Below are 13,843 nucleotides of genomic sequence, written 5' to 3'. Positions count from 1 at the left end.
AGCTCCGCACTGGTCTGTCTGCTCCAATACCTGAAGAAGGGCTTTCAAGAGCAACCGGCACCTCGAGTATCTTTCTGTTTTCCTGATAATTCCTGGGAATTGTTCTCAGATGACTTCTATCAATTTCGACCGACTTTCATGCACACACCTGGAGGGTGCTGTTTGGGGTCTCTCCCTCGTCCTGCGTAACTCCCCCCTGGGTTCTGCAATATGTAGTATTATAAACGGAGCCAAAAATGGTCTAATGATCTGAAGAGGGTTAGTCACGGGTGAATTAGTGGATTCTTTTTTTAATCACTGACATTATGTGGACTGATACTTGGAATTGACAGTCTGGATTGTGCCCACCCAACTGGTGCCCTCCAGAACATCGGGGTTTCTGGGAGGGTCCATCTGTTAGATGAACCGGTGTCCTGGGGCAGCTCAGAGAGGACCCCCAGGACACTCGCCTGGCCTTGATCCTCAGTACGTGGGAAGGTCAGGACTTGGGGCCCTAAAACCCTCTGCCCTGTGCTGTTCTGAGCAGGGTGCTGGCTTGTGACCTCCATGGTGGGACAAGGGTGCTGTCCACAATGGTGCAGCTGTCCTGCGTTCTTGACGAAGGCCAGTGGTAGACAGGCTTTCCTTCTGTCTGTTGAGAGTGTGACTTGGGCAGAAACCGCTGTTTCTGAGGAGGGGTTTCATATCCCTTCTGTTCATCATGGACTTTAAATCATTTCGTTATTGCAGGCCATGGTTGCTTGTTACCCCGGCAACGGGACAGGTTACGTGCGGCACGTTGATAACCCAAACGGAGATGGAAGATGTGTGACGTGCATATACTATCTGAATAAAGACTGGGACGCCAAGGTATGCCGCCTCATCGAGCATCTGTCTTCTCACACGAATTAATGTTCATGCTTCCCCTGGGCCACAATGTCTAACACGTAGGACAATTAGATTCTCCCTTAAATTTGCTTCAGTCCCAGTATTAGGAATGGATTTTTGTAAATTGAAACAAGTGTGAATGTATTTGGAACTGGATACTGATGTGTCTCAGACACTGAGGGCCTGTAGGTGACAGTGTGGTGTTGTGCACTTGAGCCTCCCAAGGGCAGGGGCTGGTGCATGAGGGCCGGGGCTGACCTCCTGTGCTGTGGGCGAGAACTTGAAGAGAGTAGATCTCGTATTCAGGGTTCTCACCATGGGAAAAGAAAGGGGGCGCCGTGGACACTGGAAGGATTTTATCCTTTGGGAGGGAAGGATTTTATCGCCCTGGGTGGACCTTGGGTCCCTGCATGTTATGTCCTGACCCATCCAGTGGAATACATTAAATATGGGCACCTTTTGGTGTATTGATTATTCCTCAATAAGGCTGCATGAAAAGGTACTGTTATATCTTTAAAAACGAATTGTTACTCCAGATAGTGAAGGCTCTATCTGGAATTTAACTTTTACAAAAGTGACCTTATTAAAATAACTTCCTTTAAATAGTTTTTACAAGAACACTTCTGGGAACAATTGTTTGTCAGGGTTTTGGTGGCGATCACCAGCAGTCGTTAGGAAGCTCTGAGTCGGCCAAGGCATGTGGCGCTGCCCTTGCAGGCCAAGGCAGTGTTGTATCCCTCCCTCGTCCCAGGCTGACGACCCTGGGAGGCCCGGTAGAATGGTGGTGCGAGTGAGCTCTTGTTTTAAATGTGTGTTCCTTTCATGTTGTTAACCTTAGGTGATTTTCAGACATGCCACATGTTCCTGCATTGCAGGCTGCTTCAACTGACTATGCTGGGTGATTTTTTAAACTCTAAAGAACAACATTTAACAGAAAAGTGAATGCGTGTAGATCATAGAGTTTCATAGAGTGAACGTGCTTCTGTAGCCAGGGCGATTTTAAAAACCAAATAGCCTTTAGAGCCCAGGTCCCTGCCCAGTGCACACAGTGAGGTGAGGTGACCCAGTGCTGGGTGTGTGGAACCCGTGCCTGCCCCGAGAAGCAGGTCCAAGTGGAAGGTGCTCTCGGGGCTGCAGCTGCCCCCGGGATATTCTGATTCAGAGCTCCCTTGCCCTGGTCCAAGTTCAAGGTGGAGGGAAGTCCACTGCTAAGCAGATTCTGTAGCATATGTCACAAGCCTGGTCCCACTGCCCGGTGTTCACAGTTTGAAATGGAGAAGTTCATGTGGTGGCTTACTTCACGCCCAGGGCACAGAGCAGGTGGCCTCAGGCAGAATCTGAAGATTGACTTTCTGGTCAGATTTTGAGGATAAAGGGAAGCCAGAGACAGGTTCACCCAACACCTAGCTTCTGGATCTTGTTAGGGGCTCTGTCTCTTGTGACCTAGTCATGCCGTGATGCTTCTGACTCGTGCACAGGCAGAAAGCCATCTGTGGAGTTTTTGTGAGTAGAGCAGTCCACGCCTTGCGAATGAGCCTTGAGGGTGGACAATGTGCAGCTGCTGTCCTGGGAGCCGGGTCAGAGCAGAGAGGGCACAGACCTCGGAGGGCACACAGTTCAGCAGAGGACCAGGAAGGGCTGTTGGGAGGTTCCCAAGGAGGAGCGGAAATGTTGGCCAACATTGCTCCTACAGGGTCTTGGTGGGCAACTGCTCCGGTCCAGCAGCTGTCTTCAGAGGGGAGGGCCAGGAAAGAGGGACGGTTCTCAGCCCCAGTCTGATGCCTAGGGACTCAGGGACAACAGGACTTGAGGGAGGCAGGCCAGGGTCCCAATAGCTGCCACCTTGTCACTGGGGATGAGCCTCCTGGGCGCATCCTCATGGGAGCATAGCAGGTTCTCCCAGGGAGTTCTTGCTGTGCTCAGCCATGCCATGGTCTGTGCTAGGCGTTAGAGCTCCGTCCCACTGTGGAGGTCCCCCAGCTTATGAGCACAGGTCCTCGGGTTTGCTCCCTGGCAGGTGGCCTGGGCTCTCTGCCTTGTCCCCTGCTCTCCACCCGGGGCCACATGGCTCCCAGAGCAGCTGACGCTCAGTCAACACTGGGATGACCCCAGACAGAGAGTGGTGTGTTCAGGAAAATAAGAACAGCCTTGGGGGTGGCCTTGAGGGCACTCGTCACCTGTCATCTGGCTTGGACAGGGAGCCCATGGGCTGATGGTGACAGTGAACAGAGCCACCTCTGCCCTGTGTGCCGCTTCTTAGGAGGCACTAGGTGTGTGACTGTCCCAGCAAGTGTCCTTGAACTGTGGAACCCAATGTGAGAGAGGGAGCCCTTGGGTCACTGCTGACCAGCCATCAGGATGTCTTGAGCAGCCATTAGCATATAAGTAAGACAGATTGACTGCTTTTCATACTCTCAAGAATCATCTGAGGGCTTTTGAAGTCAGATACTATTTGTCAGCTTCATCAGGTCTTTAAAACGCCCAAGGCCAGGGTGGGTTGTCACTGCCTCAGTGAGGGCCCTTAGAATCCAACACACCTTTGCACCTTATTGACATACCTTTGCACCTTGTTGACAGAGATAACCCCTGAGTTTGACATGGGAGGTGGCCTTTTCCCTCTGGGTTCAGTCTGTAGCACCTTTGCTGTTTGTACTCACACATTTGGCTCTCTTCCTAGGTAAGTGGAGGGATACTTCGAATTTTCCCAGAAGGCAAAGCCCAGTTTGCTGACATTGAACCCAAATTTGATAGACTGCTGTTTTTCTGGTCTGACCGTCGTAACCCTCATGAAGTACAACCAGCATATGCTACAAGGTAGTATCCCTTCCGAAAGTGTGGTCAGGGTGGTGGGGCAGGAGGGGGACGGCAGGTGAACGGCACCCAGGTGTGGTGGGGCAGGAGGGGGATGCCAAGGTGAACAGGGAGCTTCCCTCGGGTCCCTCTGACTTGCCAGGCCTCTGTCACACCATTGTCACCTTGTGCATGGTTATCTCCAGTTAGTATTGAACGCTGTGCCCAGACACAGAGTTTAGTCTATGGCAGTGTCTTTCGGTGGGTAGGATGGGAAGCACAGGCCTCCTGGTCCCCAGCACTGGCTGCTCTGTGTGCCTGCTAACTGTCCGTCCCTTGGTGAGAACATTTCACTTGGGCATACAAAGATAGGGAAGCAAAAGGCAGGTTTTTAAGGGTAGTAAAGAGACCAAAAAGAGGGATAGTGTGGGAAAATGGACAAGAGTAGAAAAATCAGAGGTGACCAGTGCGGAAGTGAGGAGGAAAGGGGATGCAGGAGGAGGGCGTGGGTGGCGGGCACTCGCGTGGCTGTCCCAGTAAGCAGCATTGCTCCCTGTGCTTCTCTACAGAGTGGAGCATTTGAACTGGTTACATTTAAAGCATTCTTTAAACGTGGTCAGTTTTTACCATGTGTGATTCAGTTAAGATGTGTAGCTTGTTTGACTAGAAGATTCTGCAGACGTTCTTATGAAAGTCTGCATTGGTAGAAGACAGTCCTGTTTCCTGGACCCTTCCTCCCTGCTAGGGAAGGGGCTCTGCATGCTCTGGTGAAACTGCAGCCCCTTGTGGGGGCTGGGCGAGGTGTGCTCTCCCTAGCAGGGCTGTCCCTCGCTGTGTGGGGCGCTGGCTTTGCTGATGCTCAACCCCTCTGTGCTCCAGCACTCCCCTTCCTTCCTGACCATGCCGCCTCTGTATTTCCATGGGCCACTGGTAATCCAGCTTCATCCTTATTAAAACATAAAAATTCAACATTCACAGGTTTTCACAAACTGGGTAGCAAGCTGGGTGGCATGTGGCGTCATACCTGGACCCCAGTGAGAGTGGTGGGGTTGCAATGGTGGCCTTGCTGAGCCCCGCCTCCACGCCCACTGCTCTCTCACTGGTCCTGACCCAGAACCTGCTTCACAGGCCTTCCTTTCTATGGAGTCTGAGTTTGGCTGGATCATGTCCCACCTAGATGAAGAAATGACAGACATTTTGGGTAGTGAAAAATGCCAGGTGGTGTGGAGGACGAGTGCCTAGGAGTGGCAAGGAGGAGAGGGCCATAGTGAGCCAGGCAGAGGCGGCAGGCAGTCTGCTGCGACCTGGGCATGTCGAGCAGCCCAGGAGAACACAGGACTCTCAAAGGCACTCTAGGGAAAGACAATGACAGGTGGTAGCTTGCAGCATTTCTGTAAGCACTGGGGCTCTCAGGGAGTGGGTGCAGACATCAGAACTCCAGTTATGACGCAGCTGTAGATTAGGGCATGAGCAGAAGGCAAGATCGAACATCTGAACCCCTTGCTGGGTACCAGGGCTGCCCAAGAGAGTAGAAGCTGTTGGTGGTAAGAAGGGTATGGTACCTTACAAGGGAGGGTGGGGTCTGGGAGCCTGGGTCTCACCTGGGACCTTGGCCACAGACAGACCTGTGCACCACAGTGTCCCCAGAGCTGCTGGTGGCTCTGTGGTGCGCCACTCCTCAGATAATTTGCTGGCTGTCTCTGGCCTATGTTGCTCCCCCGTGAACACTGGCCAGGGTCCACAAGACGTTTGGCCGATGGCAGCATCCTCCTGGGGAAGGGGACTGGAGCATGTGTTCACTCCTGTATATGTCCCTATGTGTTCCTAGCGGGTGGAACTGTGTGTACTGGGTGGTCAGTAAACCAGGAGTGTGCCATCGTTTGTGGAATAAGTCCTGAGAAGTCTTTCATGAAAATGAAGTTCAGCCAAACTGCAGGCGTCAAACACGGTGTGATGGTTTTGGTAAAAACCCCAGAAGCTTGTCAGTGCCTTGTGAATCCCAGCTGTGGCCTCTGGGTTGTCCCTGTTAGAATGGCTGTGCAGGGGGTGCCACGTCATCCCTCTCCTCTCGTGGCACCTAGGTGGCCCTCTTTCCACCTGCCTGGCTAAGGGGTGCTAGGAGAGGCAGGAAGTCTCTCTTGGGCAGTTGGTGAGTGAGATGGCACGTCACCCAGTGTGCCTCATGTCTTCCAGGCCAGGCACAGCAGTGGCGTGGCGAGTTGCTGACCTGCCATCAGGCACATACCACTGTCCCCCATTGTGACCATTCTTATCCTATTCTGAATTTTCTTTTAGGTACGCAATAACTGTTTGGTATTTTGATGCAGATGAGCGAGCTCGAGCTAAAGTAAAATATCTAACAGGTAACGTCATTTGGGGCCAGGGAGCTCTGGTGCAGAGATGCCTGGGACCAGGGGGCATGTGCAGAAAGCCCAGGAACTTTGCTCACTTGGGAGCACCCCCTCTGTTGCCGGTCCTTCATGCCCTCAGTGAAAGCAGGACTCTGTGTGTGTATGTGTGTGTGTGTATGTGTGTGTGTGTGTGTATGAGAGAGAGAGCATGCGTGTGTATGAGTGCGTGCAGCATGTATGTGCGCTCAAGAGGGTGTGTGTGTGTGTGTGTGCTCGCACGCCTGTGTATATGAGTGCCTGCAGCGTGTGAGTGTGTGTGCGCATGCCTGTGTGTGGTGCTAGGGATCCAACCCAGGCCCTGCATGTGCTAGGGGAACGCTCTGCTACTGAGCTACACCCCAGGCCTAAAAAGGATTGAAGTCATCCTTGCTGTCATCTTTTTTGTGGTACTGGGGATGGAAGCCAGGAGGGCTGTGTCACTGAGCCACATCCCCCCACACCCCCGTGCCTTTTTTATATTTTATTATTTTTGAATCAAGGTCTCCGTTGTCCAGGCTGGCCTCAGACTTGCAATCCTCCTGTGTCAGCCTCTCAAGCTCAGAGATTCTGGGCTGTGCCAGAGTGCTGTTATCTTTAGCCAGCAGAGCCCTCCGAGGATGAGGCAAGTGTGGGACAACAAGTTCCAAGGAAGTCATTCAAACTAAGCTGAGTCTCTGTGACTGTCCTTTTCAGTCACCGGCTGCTGACCTCTTAGTGCCAGGTTTCCGGCTTCCTCTCATGCCCTTTCTCAAGGCACATGCTCTAAAGAACACGAAGTCAGCCAGCACAGGGAGGTGAAGTGAGAGGTCCAACCAAGTCCGCTCGGCAGACAGGCACCCTGGCTCTAGCTGCGCGTCCCTCCTGGCGCAGCTGCCCCCATGGGCCCCTCTCCTGAGCAGCGCGTCCTGGTTCCAGGTGGTGTCTTCCTTTTGACCTCTCCACTAGTGGGCTCCGTGTTGGCATCCTGATCACGGTATTTCCATGGGCAATTGGTAATCCAACTTCAGCCTTTTATTAAAACATAAAAACCCAACATTCACACATTTTCTGTATATTTTTAAAGCCATTATTTGCTTCCAGTGGCACTCGGCACTTCCTGTTTTAAGGTAGTCCAGTGGCTTTTTGAACACAAGGAGACAGTCACCACCTCTGTGTAGAGGATGCTTCCGCTCTCAGAGGTCTGCTGCCAAGTGAGCACTTGTCCCTGCAGAGCCCACTGGGCATAGTGAGGGCAGCTAAGGTGCTGTCCCAGTGCCAGGCACGCCGCATACTGAGCATGTCTCCTCTCCTTGGCAGGTGAAAAGGGCGTGCGGGTTGAGCTCAACAAGCCCTCCGACCCCGTCGGCAAGGATGTCTAGGCCGCCCTTGACCAGCAGCACCCTCGTCACCACGCGGCTTTGGACGAGTGGAAGGGGAGGACCGCAGACAGGCAGCGGACCGCCTGAGGACAAGCAGCTCCCCTGAGCTTCGTGGGGCAGGAGCCTTTGCTGATCTGAACTCACGCCTGCGGCTGCCGCCATAGGGAGCACTCCAGGACTGTCGCTTCCCCACCTGACGTGAACAAGTGCCCTACGTGGAATTTTCATTCTTATATTTTGCCAGATCTATCATCTAGCTGAGTTCATTTCATCTTTCTCTTTTTTATATCAAGTTTGATTTTGGGGTAATTTTTGTATGATTAGGTACAATTTATCAAAACTGAAATGAGAAAAAAATTACAGTATTATTCCTCAAAATAACATCAATCTATTTTTGTAAACCTCTTCGTACTATTAAATTTTGCCCTAAAAGGCCTCTCACGATAATTGTCCAGTGACTGAGAGTCGGTTTCTTTGGGCTGGAAACAAGGGAAGGAGCACTGTAGTTGCAGCCGGAAGCCCAGACTGCCTTCTTGTCCCGCCGTACACTGATCTGAACTCTGAGACCCTGCTGTGGCGCGTCCGTCGTCTCTGTCCATGTGAAACCTGACCGTGAAGCGGTTGCCAGTGACTACCAAGTAACCTTGAGTCCCTGTCTTACCAGAAAAAGTGCACAATAGGAAGGGTTTATCTTTTCACTTATTTTTTTTTTCAGAAACAAAAGTGACTAGCACTAAAGGACGTGAGGGTGTCCCGAGCTTCAGGTTCCCAAAATAAAGGGCTCTCTTCTGCTCTCAGGCGTGTCCTGTAATCCTAGGTGACGTAATCCCATTTCTTCCTGGGCTCTCCTCAAATTGACTGTCCTTCTAAATTTACTGTTGCATCTCTCCCTGGCACTAGGGCTCATCTGACCTGCAGATGAGAACCTGGTTCTACTGAAGAGCACCAGGGGGGATAAGGATGCATCCAGGTGGACAGGTGTGGCTGCAGACTCCATCCACATTCCCCAAATGTCTCTGCCTCCTTACCAGCCCTGAAAGATGTAGGCTTAGCTTAGAAAAGCAGAGAACACAAAATCAGATATTTTTACGTTTCATGGATTTTCTTTTTTTACTTTTTAGAAAAGAGGGACTATTACAAGATCACACAGGCTTCCCGAACCTATTAAAGACTGAGTTGGGATGGGTGTCATAGGCGTCATTTCCCTGGTCTTGAGCAAAGCCCAAAGGATGGTATCCCTATTTTGCATGAATTAGGTGTTAAGACCTTGCACCCTTGGGTTTTCTATCTCTGTCCTTGATCTTCTTTGCCAAAATACAAGTATACAGAAATATTTCTGTATATTTCAACCTATGACAATTTCAGCATCTGTATAGTTTGTATTCAATTAGAGACCTTTTCTATGGAAAGCTCAGTAATTTTTATTAAAAGATTGCTATTGTTCATGTAAAACATGAAAAAAGTTGAGAGAAACTGACAGTGTAAACTTGGGGGACCAGATGCTCAGAGCTGTGACCTCACGCAGCAGGACTCGCAGGAGAAAGGGTGGTGCTTTCCTCTCCCAGGCTCAGTCCTTTCCCGCCCTCTCCTCTACTCCAGATGATCAACGGCGCCTCTCCAGCAAGTGCCCATGCCGGCCTGGGTGTTCGAGACTTGGCATCCAGCCTGCAGCGCCCTGCTCCACCTCCGGCCCGGCTCACAAGCACTGTTATGCAGCGTTGGCAGGAACTGCTCTGTGTTGGTGGAAGGCTTGTTGGATCCTCAAGACGTACAGCAATAGCCTTTTAATTTGGGAGCGCTGTTGTCCTTCAGATGGATACCTCTGCAGATGTACAAAGTATCAGATTCTACTGTCTATGGGTTGTGCTTGCCAGACAGGTCTTAAATTGTATATTTTTTGGAGAGGTTTATATACTTTCTTGGTGATACATTGTGAAAAGATCAAGAAATCAGCATAGCCATTTCTTTAATATCCATTTAAAATCTATTCATTTCATGTTAGTGGGACTGTTAACTTGTCACCAAGTAGGACTCTATTTAAAACTCTTTGTGGCCTATATGTGTTAATTCTGGTTAAAGATAAAGCTTCATAATGCTGTTTTTTCAACACATTAACCAGCTGTAAAACACAGACCTTTAGCAATAGCAGGCAAAGAATTTCAGGATAGACTACAAAGTCATGTAATTTGAAAAGCAGTGTTTCATTATGAAAGAACGCTGGAGTTGCTTGTAAAGCTAATCTAATTAAAAAGATGTATAAATGTTCTTGAAAAAGATTTTGGTTGTCACTGCAGCTCTTTGTTTCTGAATCCACTACCACGCATTGCTCTCGCGAGGGCCCTCGGCTGGGCCGGCTGTGTGCTTCACACCTCTCCAGCTTAGTCCAGGACACCTCTTGTAGGTGACTACAGGGAAGAGGAGACAGCAGCGGACACCAAGTCCAGCAGCCTCAGGAATGTCCCTGCTCTGCTTCGTCCAATTCTGTCTGGAGTCTCAGGCTTCGAGTGTGCTCAGCACTGCTGAGAGTCTGTGTCATACTTTGCTGCAAAAGGAATGGGTGTCAGGCACCCCCCGGCCATCTCAGGTGTGCTTCTGAGTGTGTAGCAGAGTGTAGCTGTGTGACCACCTGCTGCAGTGAGCCAACACACCTGCCATGTATCTCTCACGTGGTGTTCTTAGTGTGGTGCTTTTTCATGTTTTGGCCTAGCTGACGGCATTTGGAGAACTGTACCAGGATGCATAGCTGGGTGGATTGGTGGAGAGGGCACATGAGTTAGAGGTGAAGACTGATTGAATTAGGTGGTGTGATCAATGGATCTATTTAGTTCTGGTTCAGCCATTTAATCGTGTGACCTTCTGATCCTTTTATAATCTGAAAACAAGCAGACTTACAGAGGTTTGTGAGAGCTGAATGATACAGTGTGCAAAGCACCTTTGTGCCTGGCGCGGCTTGGCTTCCAACAGATGCTGTGCCCCTCCTCCAACATCATGGCAGCAGAGCTGCAGAGGGAGAATGCAGAGTCAGAGGGCTTTGAACAGCTGTCAGTCTCAGGTGCCTCCTTATCCAGGACAGGTCTCTGCAGGTGGGCTTTCAGCTGGATCACTGGAGCACGCACACACTCTACTTTCCGAGGGCTGCGCACACACTCTACTTTCCGAGGGCTGCGGTCTGGAAACGCCTGTAACATCTGTGTTCTCACTGCGCCTCTGACAGAAGGCCACGCTGGCTCTCTGTCTCCATCTGCAGGCCTCACATCATAAACACAGGCCCAGACTGCGGTGGTCGGCGCAGCTTCTGCCCGGGACACCAGGTGTTTCACCTGCACACCGTGCTGCTCACTGTACCTGCTGGCTGGCAACAGGTGCAGAAGGTGCGTGTGAGCTGGTTTCATGAGCAGAACCCACAGGTGTGATACCATGGGCGGGAGAGCCCAGGTGGCTGTGGATGGGTCATCGTGACTGGTTGATGCGAGTGTTAGTCACTGTACGAGGTCTTCCCTTCACAGAGATCGGTGGTGGCTTCCAGAGCTGTTCTGCTCCTCCTTGGTCTATAGAATACCTGCGCCCTATGTCCTTAACAAAGTAGGCACAGGACCTAGAAATGCTGGCTCATTGCAGCTGGTAAGAGATGGACAATGGGGACTGGAAGCTGGGCTCTTGTGTAAGTTTGCTTCAGTAGCTAGACTGTGTGTTCTCTAAGGGTCAGGAGCAACAGTGACCCTCACATTTGGAGGAAAACAAGTTTCAGCTCTTGAGTGGTCCTTCGGGAGCTAAGGGATGAGATCCTCGCTCTGTCCTGGCATCTCAAGACCAGGCATTGCTTGCTGAGGTGCCACTAGGACCAAGAGAACACAGGCCTCCTGCCAGCACTCCCGCCCCATCCAGACGCACCGCAGACACAGGTGGCCTCCGCCACCCAGCCTCCCCACCTGGTAGTGTTGTGCCCGGGGTCAAGCTCCTGGTGTTCCCGTGGTGGTGTGCTGCTCGGAGCTCAGAAGGACAGTGTACCGTGTGGTTCTATTTTCTTCTGCGACTTACGTTTTTTCCTCACGTCTCTCACTTGTGCCTGTGGCTCCCAGCCTGTGCCTCTGGGAGGCCGCCCTTCCTCCTGGTGCACAGCTGGCCTCTGGCGCCCTGTCTCCACTCCATGTGAGGACCCTGACCCCTCCTCTCTGTGTCCTTTCTCTCTGCAGTGGCCCTGGTCTCTGGGTTCTGGCAAGCACACGTGGGTATGGGCATTGTCAGCCACAACACCCAACTGGAGCTTGGCCCAGGACAGAATTCTCGTTTGGAAGTCACTGTCGTTTGGAAGTCTGTGGCACTGCGGCAGCCGTGGTCTCTGTGTGGATTGAGATCTGAAGCAGCCCAGTTCCTAGTGTGACCTGCTACTTCTGTGAGCCAGTTAGTGGAACGGGACGCCTCAGCCATGGCACTGCGAGCTGGGTGTTTCCTGACGTCTTTCATTATTGTCCCCCTCTGCTCCCGTGCTTTCCAGAGTAGGGTCACAAGCTGGCCGGTTTAAACCTGCTGTTCCTGCCCTGGTCACTGTCCTCATCTTCTCTGGGGGGTGTCTGTTTTCCAGTTCTTCAGTGGCTGTTTCATGCCTGTTGATAGGTTTTGATTGTCAAGAGCTCCCTTGTTCTCTCAGCCCAGTGTGTCTTGTCCCACCTCTGCAGTCCAGTTGTCACATGTCCCACCTCTGTCAGCCCAGTTGGCTCCATGTCAGCGCCTCCTGTCATGCACAAGGCCAGCACTACACAACACCTGTAAGGCAGAGGAAAACACCAGCAGAAATAGTCAAGGAGGGCCGCTCAGTGGCTGTGGCCGTATCTGGGACACACCAGGTCAGGCACACCCTGCAGGTGACAGAAGTCCTGGTAAGTCAGATCCCAAAGTGAGTGTACTGGCCCCTTGGGCTTGAGAGGTAGGGGTTTGGAGTTCACAGGTTGGAGAAGATTGTGCAGAAGATGGCATATGGGAGGGGGATAGTCTGAGAGTCTCCACCTCCAGCTCTTCCCTCACCCAAAAAGCACCATCTCTGGGCACTGCACCTGGCCCTGCCATGAGGGGGACCTCACCCCAAGCCCTGTGGAGAACTGCAGCTATTGCTGCAAGTGGAGGAAGAGTGGGCTTCCAAAATGAGCAGGAGGAGGACTAACAAGAAAAGAAGATGATGTTCATGGCTGGTGAACACTGAGATAAACTCAAGTTAACTCTTGAAGGGAGAAATTCAAGCCTAGCAGTGGTTCATGCCTGCACTCCCAGCACCTCAGGAGGCTGAGGCAGGAGGATCATTTGAGACCAGCCTGGTCAACATGGCCAGACCCCATCTCAAAAAAAAAAAAAAAAAAAAAAAAATAGGAAATTATAAGTTCAAAAATCTCTCTCTCAAAAAAAAAAAAAAAAAAAAAAAAGACCAAAAGAAGAAAAAGAAACTCTTGGGAAGCCAGGAAACAAAGAGTTGATTTAAGTCAGCAAAAAAATTGAAGACAGAATTATCTCAAGTAAGAGGAAGCTACAAGATGCCAGAGGAATAGATCCAACTGAAAATGTAATGAATGACACTGAAAAGCAAGCAGCCAACGATAGATTGGAAGGATTGGAAAATAGAATGACACACGTCATGCGCTGAGCCTCCTCCCTGGGGCAGCATTGCACTCATGAAACTTGGATGACCTATGCACAGGGCAGCCTGGCAGGTTCCGTCAAGGCAAGGCTGGATGCCATCCGCAGGGCTGATACCAGGGGGTCTGTGTAAATACTGGGAGTAAAAACTGCAACTCAAGTCAGCACAAGGCCATCTTACTTTATAAATGAAATCACTTATCTATGTTTGTATGTATGTACATGTGTGCACACAAATTTATATTTCTTGTTTTAAAGGTATACACATAAAGGAAATCTATCTGGAATGGAATCTAAAAAACCACGCTTGATTGTAAGTACAGATTTTTTATGTAGTTAGTGTGCACGGTATGCTTATAATCTGGAGTGGTTTGTTCTTGGCATTTCCTAAGTGCACCTAGACTTTCACTCTTAGCAAGGTATGGAGATACACCTAGCATTCATCAGCATGCTTTGTGCAAAGGGATAACCTTGGAACTTGAGACCCTCATTCACTAACACTAGGGACGTAACAGGCACCTGTTGCTCTGAGGAAAGGGTGAAGGAGGTACTTGACATCCAGGACTCTTTGGGACTATGTGGGTGGGCCAGAGCAACAAGCCTCAGGCCTGGTCAGAGGAAGAGGACTGCAGCTCATGGACCATGCAGGCCCACCTCGTCGGGAGCACTCTGGCTCACAGTATTGGGACCCCATTGCTTTCTTCAAGACTGTGATGCTAGTGTTCAGTGACAGGTGAAAAGTGAGTGTGGAGAGGAAGTGCCTGTGGAGGGGTCCTCTGCTCCCCTCATAGGACTTGAGGCCCTGGTCATTTC

The 13,843-nt window shown here is 51.0% G+C and overlaps 1 protein-coding gene across 1 annotated transcript in view; it reads left to right on the top strand.

The window, feature by feature from the left end:
- Positions 1-9,681, top strand: part of Egln1 (egl-9 family hypoxia inducible factor 1) — a 41,343-nt gene extending 31,662 nt beyond the window's left edge. Inside the window, exons 2-5 of the mRNA XM_027947985.2 lie at positions 730-849; positions 3,545-3,681; positions 5,953-6,020; positions 7,344-9,681. Of these exons, the coding sequence (XP_027803786.2) occupies positions 730-849; positions 3,545-3,681; positions 5,953-6,020; positions 7,344-7,405 (387 nt within the window). The 3' untranslated portion in view covers positions 7,406-9,681. The remainder of the gene's footprint in view (positions 1-729; positions 850-3,544; positions 3,682-5,952; positions 6,021-7,343) is intronic.
- The last annotated feature ends 4,162 nt before the right edge of the window (positions 9,682-13,843 follow it).

Source organism: Marmota flaviventris, chromosome 12, assembly GCF_047511675.1.
Source record: "Marmota flaviventris isolate mMarFla1 chromosome 12, mMarFla1.hap1, whole genome shotgun sequence".
Lineage (NCBI taxonomy): Eukaryota > Metazoa > Chordata > Mammalia > Rodentia > Sciuridae > Marmota > Marmota flaviventris.
The sequence above is the reverse complement of the archived record's forward strand: the minus strand, read 5'-3'. Positions and strand labels throughout refer to the sequence as shown.